General features: G+C 48.7%; 1 protein-coding gene across 4 annotated transcripts in view; it reads right to left on the bottom strand.

Annotated features, from left to right (window-relative positions):
- Positions 1–20,220, bottom strand: part of LOC125463111 (nuclear receptor-binding protein 2-like) — a 91,945-nt gene that overhangs the window by 24,761 nt on the left and 46,964 nt on the right. For 3 of the 4 annotated variants that reach the window (XM_059641004.1, XM_059641012.1, XM_059641009.1), the window contains 4 exons: positions 17,912–17,995; positions 15,953–16,011; positions 9,982–10,077; positions 7,858–7,990 (listed from right to left, as the gene is read on the bottom strand). In XM_059641004.1, coding sequence (XP_059496987.1) covers positions 7,858–7,990; positions 9,982–10,077; positions 15,953–16,011; positions 17,912–17,995 — 372 coding nt within the window. The remainder of the gene's footprint in view (positions 1–7,857; positions 7,991–9,981; positions 10,078–15,952; positions 16,012–17,911; positions 17,996–20,220) is intronic. The other variant, XM_059641014.1, reaches the window with a different exon arrangement.

The following is a 20,220-nucleotide window of genomic DNA, read 5'->3' as shown; positions in this document are numbered from 1 at the left end:
TGTCCCAGTTAAACTGATGGCCTTCATTCTGAGTGTACTGATATTAAGGAAGGTTTGTCATGCCGTTTTGCTGCTAGCTGATGTTTGTGTATTCTAATGGCTAGTTTCCTTCCTGTCAGTCTGATGTAATGTTTGTGACAGTCAGTGCATGGTATTTTTCAAACCATGTAGGTTTTGCATATTGTGGAAATGGGGTCTTTAATCTGTCAGTGTTTGTCGTAGTGTGGCTGTCAGCTTGTGGGCCACCATGATTCCCAGTGGACTTAGGAGTCTCATTGTTGTTGGAGGGCAGGGTGGCCTGTGTGTGAGGGTGGCCTGTGTGTAAGAGTGGCCTGTGGGTAAGGGTGGCCTGTGTATAAGGGTGGCCTGTGTATAAGGGTGGCCTGTGTGTAAGGGTGGCCTGTGGGTACGGCTGGCCTGTGTGTAAGGGTGGCCTGTGTGAGGGTGGCCTGTGTGTGAGGGTGGCCTGTGTGTGAGGGTGGCCAGTGTGTAAGGGTGGCCTGTGTGTAAGGGTGGCCTGTGGGTAAGGGTGGCCTGTGTATAAGGATGGCCTGTGTGTAAGGTTGGCCTGTGTGTAAGAGTGGCCTGTGTGTGAGGGTGGCCTGTGTATAAGGGTGGCCTGTGTGTAAGGGTGGCCTGTGGGTAAGGGTGGCCTGTGTGAGGGTGGCCTGTGTGTGAGAGTAGCCTGTGTGTGAGGGTGGCCTGTGTGTAAGGGTGGCCTGTGGGTAAGCGTGGCCTGTGTGTGAGGGTGGCCTGTGTGTATGGGTGGCCAGTGTGTAAGGGTGGCCTGTGGGTAAGGGTGGCCTGTGTGTGAGAGTGGCCTGTGTGTAAGGGTGGCCTGTGTGTAAGTGTGGCCTGTGTGTGAGGGTGGCCTGTGTATAAGGGTGGCCTGTGTGTAAGTGTGGCCTGTGTGTGAGAGTGGCCTGTGTGTAAGGGTGGCCTGTGTGTAAGCGTGGCCTGTGTGTGAGGGTGGCCTGTGTATAAGGGTGGCCTGTGTGTAAGTGTGGCCTGTGTGTGAGGGTGGCCTGTATGTAAGGGTGGCCTGTGTGTGAGGGTGGCCTGTGTGTAAGCGTGGCCAATGTGTAAGGGTGGCCTGTGTATAAGGGTGGCCTGTGTGTGAGGGTGGCCTGTGGGTAAGGGTGGCCAGTGTGTGAGGGTGGCCTGTGTCCTCCTGTTATTATCTAGAACATAGAACATAGAACAGTACAGCACAGAACAGGCCCTTCAGCCCACAACGTTGTGCCGACCATTGATCCTCATGTATGCACCCTCAAATTTCTGTGACCATATGCATGTCCAGCAGTCTCTTAAATGACCCCAATGACCTTGCTTCCACAACTGCTGCTGGCAACGCATTCCATGCTCTCACAACTCTCTGCGTAAAGAACCTGCCTCTGACATCCCCTCTATACTTTCCACCAACCAGCTTAAAACTATGACCCCTCGTGCTAGCCATTTCTGCCCTGGGAAATAGTCTCTGGCTATCAACTCTATCTATGCCTCTCATTATCTTGTATACCTCAATTAGGTCCCCTCTCCGCCTCCTTTTCTCCAATGAAAAGAGTCCGAGCTCAGTCAACCTCTCTTCATAAGATAAGCCCTCCAGTCCAGGCAGCATCCTGGTAAACCTCCTCTGAACCCTCTCCAAAGCATCCACATCTTTCCTATAATAGGGCGCCCAGAACTGGACGCAGTATTCCAAGTGCGGTCTGACCAAAGTTTTATAGAGCTGCAACAAGATCTCATGACTCTTAAACTCAATCCCCCTGTTAATGAAAGCCAAAACACCATATGCTTTCTTAACAACCCTGTCCACTTGGGTGGCCATTTTAAGGGATCTATGTATCTGCACACCAAGATCCCTCTGTTCCTCCACACTGTCAAGAATCCTATCCTTAATCCTGTACTCAGATTTCAAATTTGACCTTCCAAAATGCATCACCTCGCATTTATCCAGGTTGAACTCCATCTGCCACCTCTCAGCCCATCTCTGCATCCTGTCAATGTCCCGCTGCAGCCTACAACAGCCCTCTATACTGTCAACGACACCTCCGACCTTTGTGTCGTCTGCAAACTTGCTGACCCATCCTTCAATCCCCTCATCCAAGTCATTAATAAAAATTACAAACAGTAGAGGCCCAAGGACAGAGCCCTGTGGAACCCCACTCGCCACTGACTTCCAGGCAGAATATTTTCCTTCTACTACCACTCGCTGTCTTCTGTTGGCCAGCCAATTCTGTATCCAAGCAGCTAAGTTCCCCTGTATCCCATTCCTCCTGACCTTCTGAATGAGCCTACCATGGGGAACCTTATAAAATGCCTTACTGAAGTCCATATACACCACATCCACAGCTCGACCCTCATCAACTTTTCTAGTTACATCCTCAAGGAACTCGATAAGGTTTGTGAGGCATGACCTTCCCCTCACAAAGCCGTGTTGACTGCATTTAATCAAGCCATGCTCCTCCAGATGGTCATAGATCCTATCCCTCAGAATCCTTTCTAACACCTTGCAGACGATAGACGTGAGACGTGGTCTGTAATTGCTGGGGATTTCCCTATTTCCTTTCTTGAAGAGAGGAATTACATTTACCTCTCTCCAGTCCTCAGGTACGACTCCAGCGGAGAGCGAGGATGCAAAGATCTTCGCAAGTGGCGAAGCAATTGCATTTCTCGCTTCCCAAAGCAGCCGAGGACAAATCTGGTCCGGGCCTGGCGACTTGTCAATCTTAATGTTTGACAACAACTGTTCCTTAAACAGTCTCCACATGTCTATAGTGCCTTTACCGTGGAACAATTGCTCCTAGTCCATGTTTCCTAACTCATGTCTAATCGCATCATAGTTTCCTCTTCCCCAATTAAATATCCTCCCATTTTGCCTAATCCTCTCCTTCTCCATAGCTATGTAGAATGTGAGGCAGTTATGGTCACTATCACCAAAATGCTCTCCCACCACAAGATCTGATACCTGCCCCGGCTCGTTTCCGAGCACCAAGTCTAGAATGGCCTCTCCCCTCGTTTACTTAGTAAACACCTGCAGATGGAGTTGCAGGGATCTTTTAAAACATTCATTCACAGGATGTGGGCATCGCTGGCCGGGCAGCATTTATTAGCCAGGGGGCACTTCAGAGTCAAATACATTCCTGTGGGTCTGGAGTCACATGTATGTAAGCATGGCAGTTTCGTTCCCAGAAGGACATTAATGACCCAGATGGGCTCTTCCTGACAATCGACAATGGATTCATTGTCATCATTAGATTCTTAATTCCAGATATTACTGAATTCAAATTCCACCATCTGCCATGACAGGATTTGAACCTGGGTCCCCGGAATGATATCTGGGTCTCTAGATTAACAGCCCAATGATAACACCATCGGGTCATCGCTTCCCCATAAAGTTCAGTTCATTCCCAGCTCGGTGAACAAGTCAACAACCTCACATTATATTTGAACCTGTGTTCTCTTGACTTGACTGACAAGCATCACTTTTTTTTTCTCTTGAAGGGTCTAGGCCCAAAACGTCAGCTTTCTTGCTCCTCTGATGCTGCTTGGCCTGCTGTGTTCATCCAGCTCTACACCTTGTTATCCTATTTCCTTTTTGCCTTATTGTATTCTCTCTCCCTCATCATCGAAGGAGCCCTCGTTTTGACTCCTTCACTTTTCCTCCTCGTTAGAACAGACACAGCCTGTATCTGACGCCTCTCTTATAACAGGTAATGTATCCAATCCTCTCTCCAGTTACCCTCTTGCTCTCATTGTACTTGCAGAATCTCTTTAGAGAATCCTTAGCCTTATCTGCCAATGTTATCTCATATGAGACCCTAGGCCCGAAACGTCAGCTTTTGTGCTCCTCTGATGCTGCTTGTCCTGCTGTGTTCATCCAGCTCCACACCGTGTTATCTCATATCCTTTTCCATGACCATTTTGAAACTAACAGAATTATGATCACTAGACCCAGCGTGTTCCCCCATTTTTACTTCAGTCACCTGCCCTGCTCATTACCCAAAAGAAGGTCTAGTTTTGCTCCTTATCCAATAGGACCATCCACATGTTGCTAAAAAAAATTTTCTTGAACACATTTGACAAATTCTTCACCATATGAACCTCTATCACTATTGTAGCCCCCGGTCAATGTTTGGAAAATTAAAATCACCCATTATTATTACCTTATTATGCTTACATACATCATCACGCTTACATATTAGTTTGTCAATTGCCCTCTCACTGTTGGGAGGCCTATAGTACAATCCCATCAAAGTGATCTTTCCTTTCTTATTGGTTATTTCTACCCATATATTTTCACTGGATGATTTTTCAGAAATATCTTCCCTACTTACAACAGTAGTGTATTCCTCAATCAAAAACACTATGCCCCTCCTTTCTTGCCTCCTTTTCCATCCTTCCTACAGCATCTAAAGCTGGGAACACTGAGCTGCTAGTCTTGTCTGTCTATCAGCCAAGTTTCTGTACTAGCCTGTAAGACACCCTGCTCATTGACTACATCTCTCGGTCTTCAACACCATTTTCCCTCCAGACTTATCTCAAAACACTCTGACCTTGGTCTCAGTTCTGCCCTCTGCAACTGGATCCTCAGCTTTCTGACCCACAGGTCACAATCAGTGAGGATAGGTAACTGCACCTCTGCCACAAGAACACTCAGCACCCACTGGAGCCGTCCCAAGGATGGGTCCTCAGACCCCTACTGTATTCCCTGTACGGCCTGCACGCATATGGCTGTGCTGCCAAATTCCGAACGAACGCCGTCTATAAGTTTGCTGACGACACCACCACAGTGGGATATATATCCAACAATGATGAGTCAAAATACAGAAGAGAGATAGAGGGCTCAGTGACGTAGTGTAATAATCTGTCTCTCAATGTTGGAAAAACTAAAGAACTGATCATTGACTTCAGAAAGAAAGAAGGAGAACATGTCCCCATCTACATCAACGCAACTGACGTTGAAAGTGTGAAGAGCATCAAGTTCTTCAGAGGGATGATAACCAATGACCTGTCCTAGGCTTCTCACAAAGATACAACTGTGAAGGAGGCACAATAACCTCTTCTTCCCCAGCCAGCTCAGGAAATTTGCCATGTCCATAAGGTCCCTCACCAACTTCTACAGATGCACCACTGAAAGCACGCTGTCCGGGTGCATACCAGCCTGGTATGGCAACTGCTCTGCCCAGGATTGTGAGAAACTACAGAAGGTAGTGTACACAGCCTAGACCATTACAGAAGCCCACCTTCTATCCATGGACTCTACTTACACAGCTCACTGTCGCAGAAAGACTGCCAATATCATCAAAGACCCATCATATCACAGCAATGATCTCCTACAACCTCTCCTATCAGGCTGCAGATACAGAAACCTGAACACATGCACAAGCAGTGATAATGGGAACTGCTGATGCTGGAGAATCCAAGATATCAAAGTGTGGAACTAGATGAACACAGCCGGCCCAGCAGCATCTCAGGAGCATCAGGTGCTCCTGAGATGCTGCTTGGCCTGCTGTGTTCATCCAGCTTCACACATGCACGAGCAGGTTCAGGAACAGCTTCTTCCTGGCTGTTATCAGACTGTTGAATGGTCCCTCTAACTTCAAATAATGTAACCTTCAATGTGACCTGTCTGCCTCTAAATCTTTCTGATCTGTACATTCTTTTGTTGCTGTGATCTGTCTGTACCTCTCATAAACAAAGCATTTCATTGTATTTCAGTGCTCATGACAATAAAATCAATCAATCCTTGCATTAAAATAAATGCAATTTAGTTCTTCAGTGTTACTGCATACTTTGGCTCCTTCTTATCTTTCTTTTCTAATTGACATGCTGATCTCACATTCAGAGCCTACCCTATCAATCCTGCCATTTTCACTGCTGTGTGGAATTCCTCCACTCCCCCTTTCGTTCAGTATAAAATCTCCCTGAATTAGAATGAGTACATCACCCTGCTAAGATATTGGTCCCTTTCCATTTTAGGTTTGATCCATCTTTTTTGAACAGGTCTATTCTATCCCAAAAGACATTCCAAACCCCTGATTCCCTGAACAATACACCGGCTCTTCAGCCATTGATTTGTCTCCTTTATGCTTGTGTTCCTTCTCTTGGTTGAGTTTGCCATTGAGAGTAAACCAGAAATTATTACTTTTAAGGTTCTATGTTTTAATCTTCTACCTAACCTCTTAAATTCACTCTGCAATGCTTCAGTCTTTTCCCTAACTATGTCATTCTTACCAGTGTGTAAATTAATGTCTGGCTTCTCTGTACCACCTTTAACAATGTGCTTGAAACATTTAGAAACGTCCCTAATTCCGTGGTCAGGAAAGCACGAATCCATCTTAAATTTACACTCAATGCCACAGGATCTACTGTCTATGCCCCTGACAGGACAGCCCCCTATAACAATAATTCTATCAAATCTTGTCAAACACTGCCTAACATAAGTATCATTCCAAGTGTCCAGTAATTGACTGCCCCTTTCCTCAGAGAGACTATCGCCTTCCACAGTTCCAAAAACTGACTTTCTATCTCATAGTGTAATAACCTTCTTACCTTTCCCAACAGTCACCCATCTATCTGATTGATCCTGCCATGTAATAACTTTTCTAAACCTACTCGCTATCTCACTCTGTACCATATATATAGCTTTAATATCACGAAGCCTAAAAATAACATCTTATGTATAAAACAGACTACCTAATACTACCGACAGAAAATAATGTTAAACTAGAAAAGAGTAAAAATATATATCAAACATATAAAACTTAAATAAAATCCACCGCGTCGCTGATTAACTGAATAAACAAGGCTCCTCTTCAACAAATTCCTCAAAGAAGAAGAGCAGTCTTCTCCAGGCCCACCACCAGTGTGACTCCCCGAAATGAAAATGCAACTCCTTACTTTAAAATAAACTGTTCAGTTTTTCAAAAAAAGACTTTTACAATGTAATAAAAACCCTCTAAAACACACAAAGTCTTTCAAACTTCTGAACTTAGAATGAAAAGAAAACATCAGCTATTCACTTCTTGAACCATTGCAGTCCATGCCCAATAGGTGGACCCACTTTGCACTTAGGAAGGGAATTCCAGGATTTTTTTGTCTATAGGAATATCCCTGTGATTTCCCTTCAGATTGGCTGCTTATACTCTCTCCCTCTCTCTCCACCCAAACGGACTCCTTCACATTAAATTTTATCTCCCAAGTGTCTGTTAGTTTGACCAGCTGCCTTTGTTCTCCAGGGGTTTATTCCCATCTTCCTCATGAACTGATGCATTTCTGAGTTTGCTGGAATGTACAAACTCTGAGATTCTCTCCTGCGTCCCTGTGCCTGGTCACAAATACACATCAAGCAAAGGTCCTGGTCCTAGCGTTAATTCTGTGACACCACTCGCTGCTTCCCCTAAATCTGCTGAGCAACAGTCACCAGGGAATCCCTGCTCCAACATCCAATCCGCCTCATCTTCTCCAACCCACAATCAAACAGCAGGAGCCTGCAATCCCGGGAAATGAGGTCTAATCCCCAAGAAATCAGTGTCAGAGTCCCAGGAACCTCACCATATCGCTCGTCCCATCAGGCAGGGCTCTATCCCTCAGACTCAAGGAGGTGAGTCCTGGGAATGGGATTCAGGTCTCAGATCCTGGGAATGGGATCCAGGTCCCAGATCCTGGGGATTGGGATCCAGGTCCCAGATCCTGGGGAATAGGGTCCAGGTCCCAGATCCTGGGGAATAGGATCCAGGTCCCAGATCCTGGGGAATGGGATCCAGGTCCCAGATCGCAGGAGGATCTCCCTGTTGGGCCAGCCCTGAATGGGGGTGTGGTGGTCTCTCAGGTGGTGGGCCTGTTTGTACTCACGTTGGTTATTGATGAGGGAGTGAGCAGCCAACAGCTTGAGGGAGTGAACCTCGAAGAGAACTCGATGGAAGAGGAGCTCGTGGGCACTTGGCCGTTGTGATGGCTCTTGAGCTAAACATTTCTGAATAAATTCCTAAAAACACAAAGGTCAGATCAGCATCACAGACAGATCCAGATGAAGGTTCTTTAATGTAATCCTCATCACAACCTCAACATCTGCCACAGTATAGAATCTATACCATCCTCACTTCTATGAACACAGAAATGGCAGAGGAACTGAAGAGCTATTTTGCAGTTTTCATGGTGGAAGACACCAGGTGCATCCCAGAACTTCAAGAGAGTCGGAGAGGCAGAGGTGAGTGTAATGTCCATCACTGAGGAGAAGGAGGTGGGGCGGGGTTGGAAGCTGAAAGGTACGAAGGCGAATAAATCACCAGGACTGGGCTGGATGGACTACGCCCCAGGAAAGTGAAGGGGCAGAGGTGAGTGTGGTGGCTTCATTAAAGAGAAGGTGCTGAGAGACTGAAAAGTCTGAAACCTGAGAGTTGTGAAGGAGATCGTTGAGGAGATAGTGGAGACATTAGTTATGATTGTTTCAGGAATCACTGGAGTCAGGAAAGGATCCCAAAGGACTGGAAAATGACTCATTGTAACGCTGGTGCTTAAAACGGAATAGAGGCAAAAAACAGAAAATCTAGGCTGTTTAGCCTGACCTCAATCTTTGGTAAGATTTTAGAGTCCATTATTAAGGATGAAATTGTGGAGTGTTTGGAGGTGTATGGTAAAATAGGGCTGAGTCAGCTCAGCTTCAACAAGAGGAGGTCATGTCTGACAAATCTGTTCGAATTCTTTGAGGAGGTAACAAGCAAGTTAGACATAGGAGATGCAGTGGACGGGATCTAATTAGATTTCTTCAGCGAAAGGATGGTGACTCTGTGTAACTCATCGCTACGTCACTGAGTGTAAATTGGACAGAGACAGATAGGTTCTCGATTAGTAAGGGATTCAATGGTTATACGGAGAAGGCAGGATAATGGGGTGGAGAAACATATCAGCCACAATCAAATGGTGATGGACTGAATGGCCTAATTCTGCATTTTTTTCTTACGGTCTATGATATCATAGAATTGTTCTGGCTCACGTGAAGGCCATTCAGCTCATCGGGCATGCACCAGTTCTATCCCCCAATGCTAACCTCCTGCCTTTTTCCCAGATCTCTGCAAGCTATTTCCATCCAAATGATCCTCCAATGCTCCAATTAAACCTGCTTCCACCACATTTCCAGGCAGTGCATTCCAGAACCTCACCACATGCCGTGTGAAAATATTTTCTCACACACCACTCTCACTTTGTTTACATATTACTTTAAATCAATGCCCCTGCAAATCTTGACCCTTTTACAAGCAGGAACTGTTTTTCCCGGGGATGAAGGGTCTAGGCCCGAAACGTCAGCTTTTGTGCTCCTGAGATGCTGCTGGGCCTGCTGTGTTCATCCAGCCTCACATTTTATTATCTTGGAATCTCCAGCATCTGCAGTTCCCATTACCACTGTTTTTCCCGAGCTGCTCTGTCCAGCCTGTTCCTGATTTTGAAAAGCTCGATCAGATTTCCTTCGAGGACTAACTTTTTACTGAGTTACTGTATCAAAGGCCTTTGGAAAATCCAAATGTACCATATCCAGCCGGGAATGTGATTCTCTGAGGTGGCAAAGAGCAGAAACCACCATCCCCGCTGGACGAGAGTGGGCAGAGAGAGAATCTGACCACCACCCTCTGACATTCAACAGTGTTACCATCACTGAATCCCCCACTATCAACATCCCGGGGGTTACCATTGACCAGAAACTCAACTGGACTCACCACATGAACACAGCGGCTACGAGAGTGGGCCAGAGGCTGGGAATACTGCAGCGAGTAACTCACCTCCTATTCATACCGTGAACCTCCTTCACCTCACAGGATCTATACCTTATCCCCTCAACGTATACATTCCCTTCTTCTCAATGTACAGAAAATGTACTCTGTCCTCCTAGCAGAAATGATGCATACCCTCCAGTCTCTGTGTAGACAATGCTCCTGAATGTGGTGCCAGAGTGAATGATGCCATGTTAGAGCCAGTCCTCACCTTCATCAAAGGGTTTCCAAGCGATCGACTGGCATTGGCGATGGATTCAGGCGACACACTGTTGTCTGCATTTCTCTGTACCTCCAAAACAGCCATCTGACAGAAAACCACAAAACATTCACACAACAGTAAACCCACAAGCTGGTGTGCAATAACAGTGTCACATAGCAACTGACACATAGCCACACACCGACTGACGCACACACAGACTGTCAGCCGCACACTGACTGACACACACAGAGACTGACAGCCGCACACTGACTGACACACACAGAGACTGACAGCCACACACTGACTGACACACACAGAGACTGACAGCCACACACCGACTGACACACACACAGACTGACAGCCACACACTGACTGACACACACACAGACTGTCAGTCGCACACTGACTGACACACACAGAGACTGACAGCCACACACTGACTGACACACACAGAGGCAGACAGCCACACACCGACTGACACACACACAGACTGTCAGCCGCACACTGACTGACACACACACAGACTGACAGCCACACACCGACTGACACACACACAGACTGTCAGCCGCACACTGACTGACACACACACAGACTGTCAGCCGCACACTGACTGACACACACAGAGACTGATAGCCGCACACTGACTGACACACACAGAGACTGATAGCCGCGCACCGACTGACACACACAGACTGATACCTGCACACTGACTGACACACACAGAGACTGACAGCCACACACCGACTGACGCACACACAGACTGACAGCCGCACACTGACTGACACACACAGAGGCTGACAGCCACACACTGACTGACACACACAGAGATTGACAGCCACACACCGACTGACACACACACAGACTGACAGTCGCACACCGACTGACACACACACAGACTGACAGCCGCACACCGACTGACACACACACAGACTGACAGCCGCACACTGACTGACACACACAGAGACTGATAGCCGTGCACCGACTGACACACACAGACTGATACCCGCACACTGACTGACACACACAGAGACTGACAGCCACACACTGACTGACACACACAGAGACTGATAGCCGCACACTGACTGACACACATGGAGACTGATAGCCACACACCGACTGACATACACAGAGACTGATAGCCGCGCACCGACTGACACTCACAGACTGATACCCGCACACTGACTGACACACACACAGACTGACAGCCGCACACTGACTGACACACACAGAGACTGATAGCCGCGCACTGACTGACACACACAGAGACTGATAGCCGCGCACCGACTGACACTCACAGACTGATACCCGCACACTGACAGACACACACAGAGACTGACAGCCGCACATCGATTGATGCACACAGAGACTGACACCCGCACACTGACTGACACACACAGACTGATACCCGCACACTGACTGACACACACAGAGACTGATAGCCACACACTGACTGACATACACAGAGACTGATAGCCGCACACTGACTGACACACACAGAGACTGATAGCCACGCACCGACTGACACACACAGAGACTGACAGCCGCACACTGACTGACACACACAGAGACTGATAGCCGCGCACCGACTGACACTCACAGACTGATACCCGCACACTGACAGACACACACAGAGACTGACAGCCGCACATCGATTGATGCACACAGAAACTGACACCCGGAGACAGACTGACACACGCAGACTGACAGCTGCAAACTGACTGACACACACAGAGGCTGATAACCGAACACTGACTGACACACACAGAGACTGACAGCCACACACTGACTGACACACACAGAGACTGATAGCCGCACACTGACTGACACACACAGAGACTGACAGCCACACACTGACTGACACACACAGAGACTGATAGCCGCGCACTGACTGACACACACAGAGACTGATAGCCGCGCACCGACTGACACTCACAGACTGATACCCGCACACTGACAGACACACACAGAGACTGACAGCCGCACATCGATTGATGCACACAGAGACTGACACCCGCACACTGACTGACACACACAGACTGATACCCGCACACTGACTGACACACACAGAGACTGATAGCCACACACTGACTGACATACACAGAGACTGATAGCCGCACACTGACTGACACACACAGAGACTGATAGCCACGCACCGACTGACACACACAGAGACTGACAGCCGCACACTGACTGACACACACAGAGACTGATAGCCGCGCACCGACTGACACTCACAGACTGATACCCGCACACTGACAGACACACACAGAGACTGACAGCCGCACATCGATTGATGCACACAGAGACTGACACCCGCACACTGACTGACACACACAGACTGATACCCGCACACTGACTGACACACACAGAGACTGATAGCCACACACTGACTGACATACACAGAGACTGATAGCCGCACACTGACTGACACACACAGAGACTGATAGCCACGCACCGACTGACACACAGAGACTGATACCCGCACACTGACAGACACACACAGAGACTGACAGCCGCACATCGATTGATGCACACAGAGACTGACACCCGCACACCGACTGACACACGCAGACTGACAGCTGCAAACTGACTGACACACGCAGAGGCTGATAGCCGAACACTGACTGACACACACAGAGACTGACAGCCACACACTGACTGACACACACAGAGACTGATAGCCGCACACTGACTGACACACACACAGACTGACAGCCGCGCACCGACTAACACACACAGACTGATACCCGCACACTGACTGACACACACAGAGACTGACAGCCACACACTGACTGACACACACAGAGACTGATAGCCGCACACTGACTGACACACACAGAGACTGATAGCCACGCACCGACTGACACACACAGACTGATACCCGCACACTGACTGACACACACAGAGACTGATAGCCGCACACTGACTGACACACACAGAGACTGATAGCCGCGCACCGACTGACACTCACAGACTGATACCCGCACACTGACAGACACACACAGAGACTGACAGCCGCACATCGATTGATGCACACAGAGACTGACACCCGCACACTGACTGACACACACAGACTGATACCCGCACACTGACTGACACACACAGAGACTGACAGCCACACACTGACTGACACACACAGAGACTGATAGCCGCACACTGACTGACACACACAGAGACTGATAGCCACACACTGACTGACATACACAGAGACTGATAGCCGCACACTGACTGACACACACAGAGACTGATAGCCACGCACCGACTGACACACACAGACTGATACCCGCACACTGACTGACACACACAGAGACTGATAGCCGCACACTGACTGACACACACAGAGACTGATAGCCGCGCACCGACTGACACTCACAGACTGATACCCGCACACTGACAGACACACACAGAGACTGACAGCCGCACATCGATTGATGCACACAGAGACTGACACCCGCACACTGACTGACACACACAGACTGATACCCGCACACTGACTGACACACACAGAGACTGACAGCCACACACTGACTGACACACACAGAGACTGATAGCCGCACACTGACTGACACACACAGAGACTGATAGCCACACACTGACTGACATACACAGAGACTGATAGCCGCACACTGACTGACACACACAGAGACTGATAGCCACGCACCGACTGACACACACAGACTGATACCCGCACACTGACAGACACACACAGAGACTGACAGCCGCACATCGATTGATGCACACAGAAACTGACACCCGGAGACAGACTGACACACGCAGACTGACAGCTGCAAACTGACTGACACACACAGAGGCTGATAACCGAACACTGACTGACACACACAGAGACTGACAGCCACACACTGACTGACACACACAGAGACTGATAGCCGCACACTGACTGACACACACAGGGACTGATAGCCGCGCACCGACTAACACACACAGACTGATACCCGCACACTGACTGACACACACAGAGACTGACAGCCACACACTGACTGACACACACAGAGACTGATAGCCGCACACTGACTGACACACACAGAGACTGATAGCCACGCACCGACTGACACTCACAGACTGATACCCGCACACTGACTGACACACACAGAGACTGATAGCCGCACACTGACTGACACACACAGAGACTGACAGCCGCGCACCGACTGACACTCACAGACTGATACCCGCACGCTGACAGACACACACAGAGACTGACAGCCGCACATCGATTGATGCACACAGTGACTGACACCCGCACACCGACTGACACACGGAGACTGACAGCTGCAAACTGACTGACACACACAGAGACTGATAGCCGAACACTGACTGATACACACAGAGACTGATACCCGCACACTGACTGACACACACAGAGACTGACAGCCACACACCGACTGACACACACACAGACTGACAGTCGTACACCGACTGACACACACACAGACTGACAGCCACACACCGACTGATGCACACACAGACTGACAGTCGCACACCGACTGACACACACAGAGACTGACAGCCACACACCGACTGACGCACACACAGACTGACAGCCGCACACTGACTGACACACACACAGACTGACAGCCACACACTGACTGACACACACAGAGACTGATAGCCGCACACGGACTGACACACACAGACTGATACCCGCACACTGACTGACACACACACAGACTGACAGCCACACACTGACTGACACACACAGAGACTGATAGCCGCGCACCGACTGACACACACAGACTGATACCCGCACACTGACTGACACACACAGAGACTGACAGCCACACACTGACTGACACACACAGAGACTGACAGCTGCACACCGACTGACAAACACACAGACTGACACCCGCACACTGACTGACACACACGCAGATTGACAGCTGCAAACCGACTGACAAACACAGAGACTGACAGCCGCACACTGACTGACGCTCACAGAGACTGACAGCCACACACTGACTGACACACGCAGACTGACATCTGCACACCAACTGGCGCACATGAACTGACAGCCACACACTGACTGACACACACAGAGACTGACAGCCGCACACTGACTGACGCTCACAGAGACTGACAGCCTGACACTGACTGACACACACAGACTGGCAGCCGCACACCGATTGACGCACACAGAGACTTACAGCCGCACATCGATTGATGCACACAGAGACTGACTCCCGCACACCGACTGACACACACAGAGACTGACAGCTGCACACCGACTGACAACCACACAGACTGACTCCCGCACACCGACTGACACACACAGAGACTGACAGCTGCACACCGGCTGACAAACACACAGACTGACACCCGCACACTGACTGACACACACGCAGACTGACAGCTGCAAACCGACTGACAAACACAGAGACTGACAGCCGCACACTGACTGACGCTCACAGAGACTGACAGCCACACACTGACTGACACACGCAGACTGACATCTGCACACCAACTGGCGCACATGAACTGACACCCGCACACTGACTGACACACAGGCTGACGCACACCGACTGACGCAGAGAGACTGACAGTCGAACCATTAGGCATTGTGAAAGATTTGAATAACAGCCAAGCAGGGTGTGTAAACAACAAGATAATAAAGTGTGGAGCTGGATGAACGCAGCAGGCCCTGCAGCATCTCAGGAGCACAAAAGCTGACGTTTCGGGTCTAGACCTTGCTTGGCCTGCTGTGTTCATCCAGCTCCACACTTTGTTATCTCGGATTCTCCAGCATCTGCAGTTCCCATTATCTCTGTGTAAACAACAAATCGTGATCAATGTGGGGGCCCCTGAGACGGTGCAGAGAGATTTCCCAGAATGGTTCCAGGGATGAGGGACTTCAGTTACTGACTGAAGTTGGAGAATCTCCTCGGAGCAGGGGGCAGTGAGGGAGATTTGATCGAGGTGTATGTGATTCTGATTGGTACCTGCTTCACAATTCCTCTCAGCTTCTTACCTCTAAGGCACAGATTCCGAACGCAAAAATATCCAGAGCGGTTGTGTCCTTACCCTGACCTAGAAACACAGGGAGGAACAGCAAGAAGCAATGTATGAAAACAGCAAAAAAAGCAAATTTGCCAGCATTTGGCTCATATACCTCTAACCCCTTCCTATCCATGTACCCATCCAGATGCCTGTTAAATGCTGTAACTGTACCAGCCTCCACCACTTCCTCTGGCAGCTCATTCCATACACACACCACCCTCTGTGTGGTAAAGCTTCCCCTTAGGTCCCTTTTAAATCTTTCCTTTCTCACCTTAAACCTATGCCCCCCTAGTTTTGCACACCCCCACCCTGGGGAAAAGACTTTGGCTATTCACCCTATCCAGGCCCCTCATGACTTTAAAAATGTCTATGCAGTCACCCCCCCAGTCTCTGACTGAAAATAGCCCCCAGCCTATTCAGCTCCTCCCTGTGACTCAAACCTCCAAACCTGGCAACATCCTTATAAATCTTTTCAAGTTTCACAACACCCTTCCTATAGCAGGGAGACCGAAATTACATACGGTATTCCAATAGTGGCTGAGCCAATGCTCTGTACAGCCACAACATGACCCTCCCAACTCCGATACTCAATGCACTGACCAATAAGGGTTAGCATACCAAACACCTTCTTCACTGCCCTGTCTACCTGCGACTCCACTTTTAAGGAATTTTGAACCTGCGCTCCAAGGTCTCTCTGTTCAGGTAACACTTCCCAGGACCTTACCATGAAGTGTGTAATTCCTGCTCTGATTTGCCTTCCCAAAATACAGCACCTCCCAGTTACCTAAAATAAACTCTATCTGCCACTCCTCGACCCATTGGCCCATCGATCAAGGTCCCGTTGTACTCTGAGAAAAGTTTTTTGCTGTCCATAATTTAGGATATCAGGCTGGTATGGATGAGTTGGACCTCAGGGCCTGTTTCCGTGTTGTACATCTCTATGACCCTGTGTGATCATGTGAGCACAGTTATCAATCACAAAGCTCTGGGAGGATCTTTCCTGTGAATAACAACAGGGGGAAGTCTGCTCCAAGTATCCTCAAAGTAATGGTGGCCCAGTGGGATTACCATGATGCAACTTATCCAGGGACCCATGTGCTCTCATGCAGATCCAGGTTCAATTCCTGCCAGGGAATGTGCTGTCGGAGGGTCTTTGGTGAATTTCTGCAGAGCATCTTGTAGATAGTACACACTGCTGTGACTGAGTGTCGGCGGGGGAGGGAATGGACCTTGAAGGAGGTGTTTGGGATTCTTTGAAGGCAGTTACAGATTTGGTAACAAATCCTTTTTTTCTGATTTATCTGAGACAGCAGCATTAATATAAACCTTCTCTAGTAACACTACCTGCCCACTCCCCACCCAACAAGGAACAGAGTCCCAGCTCCTTTCTGGTATGACCCTTCTATACAGCCCATTTCCCCAAGGACAGTTCCAAGGTCCCACTGATCCAAAGCTCTATGTCCTGGCCCAACTTTCCTTACACTGATCCCAAGTAATGATCCCAATCTCTGATCTTTCACCCATCCCTGTCCTCAGCTGCGAATGATCAATTCTTCAATGAAGACTCAGTCAGGCTGAGCTTTGTTCCCCTCGGTAGGGTGCTTCCTGCAGCTTCGGGACAAAGTCACATTTCATAGAATCCCTACAGTGTGGAAACAGGCCATCTGGCCCATCAAGTCCACAATGATCCTCCAAAGAACATCTCACCCAGAACTTCTGCCCTACCCTACCCCTGTCGCCCCACATTTCCTACGGCCATCCACCCTAACCTGCACATCTTTGGACTGTGTGAGGAAACTGGAGCACCCGGAGGAAACTCACGCAGACACAGGGAGAATGTGCAAACACAGAGAGTTGCGGAATCAAACCCGAGTGCCTGGCACTGTGAGGCAGCAGCATTAACCACTGAACCACCGTGTTACCCATTTACCATCATATTCTGGAGCAAAAAAGTGACGGATCTTCTGCTCTTCCCTGGGACTTCTCAGTGAGGTCTTCGCAGATTCTGCCAGAACTGGGAGCCAAATGTAAAGATAATTTACCGATAGCCCAACAATCACAAAGACAGCATCAAAAACCAGTTCCTGAATAGATCAGATAACAGAGAGAAAGAGAGAGAGGGGGTGAGAAAGAGATAGAGGGAAGATAGAGCGAGGGAGTGAGAGACACAGAAAGGACAGAGAGACAGAGTGAGAGACAGAGAGAAAGGAAGGATGCAGGAGAGGTAGAAAGTGCAGGAAGGAGAGAGAGGAAGAGACAGTTGATGGATTTCACTTGATTATAGTTTTGGATCCTGTTTGATGTCATTTAAGCATTCAATGTTTTTGAGGATATCCATGAGAGAGCAGCTCTGAGGAAGGATCACCGGACCCAAAGCATTAGCTCTGATTTTTCCTTCACAGGTGCTGCCAGACCTGCTGAGCTTTTCCAGCAATTTCTGTTTTAGTTCCACAGAAATCTCTCTGGGAATTACAGAATATGTTCAGCAAGTGGAGTGGATGCTCCTGAGGGATGTGGCCCTAATGGATAGGTGAGCAGATTTAAGGTGCTGTGTGTGTTAGTCCTGTCCCTCATGCAGCTTCACATCAGCAAAACACAGACAGGGAGAGGGCTCACCATTTGGGACTGCCTATTTAAAACAGAGACAATAAAACATTATTTCTCTCAGAGGGTTAAGTATCTTTAGAATGCTCTCCCTCCAAAAGGAGTGGATGCAGAACCTTTAAGTATTTTTAATGCAGAGGTAGATAGATTCTTGATGACCAAGAGGGTGACAGATTATGCGGGATATGCAGGAATATAGAGTCAAGGTTAAAATGAGGGTCAGCCATGATCTAATAGAATGGTGGAACAGGATCAAACGGCTGAGTGGCCTCTTCCCGATTATACAAACAAGGACCAGGAGGAGACTGATGGGATGGTAACTGGTCAGGTTGGATTTGTCCTGCTTTTTGTGTACAGGACATACCTGGGCAATTTTCCACATTGTCGGGTAGATCCCAGTGTTGTAACTGTGCTGGAGCAGCTTGGCTCGGGGACTGGCATGTTCTGGAGCACAAGCCTTCAGTGCTATTGCAGAATGTTGTCAGGGCCCATAGTCTTTGCAATATCCAGTGTTTCCAACTGTTTCTCGATATCACGTGGAGTGAATTGAATTGGCTGAAGACTGGTATCTGTGATGCTGGGGACCACTGGAGGAGAGAGAGATGGATCATCCATTCGGCATTTCTGGATGAAGATAGCTGTGAATGCTTCAGCCTTATCTTTTGCCCTGATGTGCTGGGCTCTTCCATCATTGAGGATGGGGATATTTGTGGAGCCTCCTCCTCCAGTGAATTGTCCAGTTACAATTAGACACAAAAGTATGGAAAGGAGGTGCAGGAGCAGGCCATTTGGCCCTTCAAAGAACAAGGAACAAAGAAAATTACAGCACAGGAACAGGCCCTTCGGCCCTCCGGGCCTGCGCCGATCCAGATCCTCTATCTAAACCTGTTGCCTATTTTCCAAGGATTTCTATCCCTCTCCTCCCTGGCCATCCATGTACCTGTCCAGATACATCTTAAATGACACTATCGTGCCCGCCTCTACCACCTCCGCTGGCAACGTGTTCCAGGCACCCACCACCCTCTGTGTAAAGAACTTTCCACGCATATCTCCCTTCAACTTTCCTCCTCTCACTCTGAACTCATGATCCCTAGTAACTGAGTCCCCTACTCTGGGAAAAAGCTTTTTGCTATCCACCTCGTCTATACCCCTCATGATTTTGTAGACCTCAATCAGGTCCCCCGTCAATCTCCATCTTTCTAATGAAAATAATCCTTTTCTACTCAACCGCTCTTCATACCTAGCACCCTCCATTCCAGGCAACATCCTGGTGAACCTCCTCTGCACCCTCTCCAACGCATCCACATCCTTTTGGTGATGTGGCGACCAGAACTATACACAGTACTCCAAATGTGGTTGAACTGAAGAACGTGCTCTGCCATTTAACATGACCATGGAGACAGTAAGGGACGGTAGATGCTGGAAGCGAGAGTCAACAAACGAGGAGCTAGAAAAGCACAACGGATCAGACAGCATCCGAGGAGCGGGAACGTCAACGTTTTGGGCCAAAACCCTTTGTCAGGACTGAGAAGGGGGAAGGGAGCCCAAAAATAAATAGAGGGATGGGTGTGGAGGTAGGATTGGGCTGGGGGGAGGATAGGTTATATGGTGATGTGTGGATGCAGGTGGATGGTG

This window comes from Stegostoma tigrinum, chromosome 2 (genome assembly GCF_030684315.1).
Source record: "Stegostoma tigrinum isolate sSteTig4 chromosome 2, sSteTig4.hap1, whole genome shotgun sequence".
In the NCBI taxonomy this organism is placed as follows: domain Eukaryota; kingdom Metazoa; phylum Chordata; class Chondrichthyes; order Orectolobiformes; family Stegostomatidae; genus Stegostoma; species Stegostoma tigrinum.
This window is presented reverse-complemented; position numbering and strand designations above follow the sequence as displayed.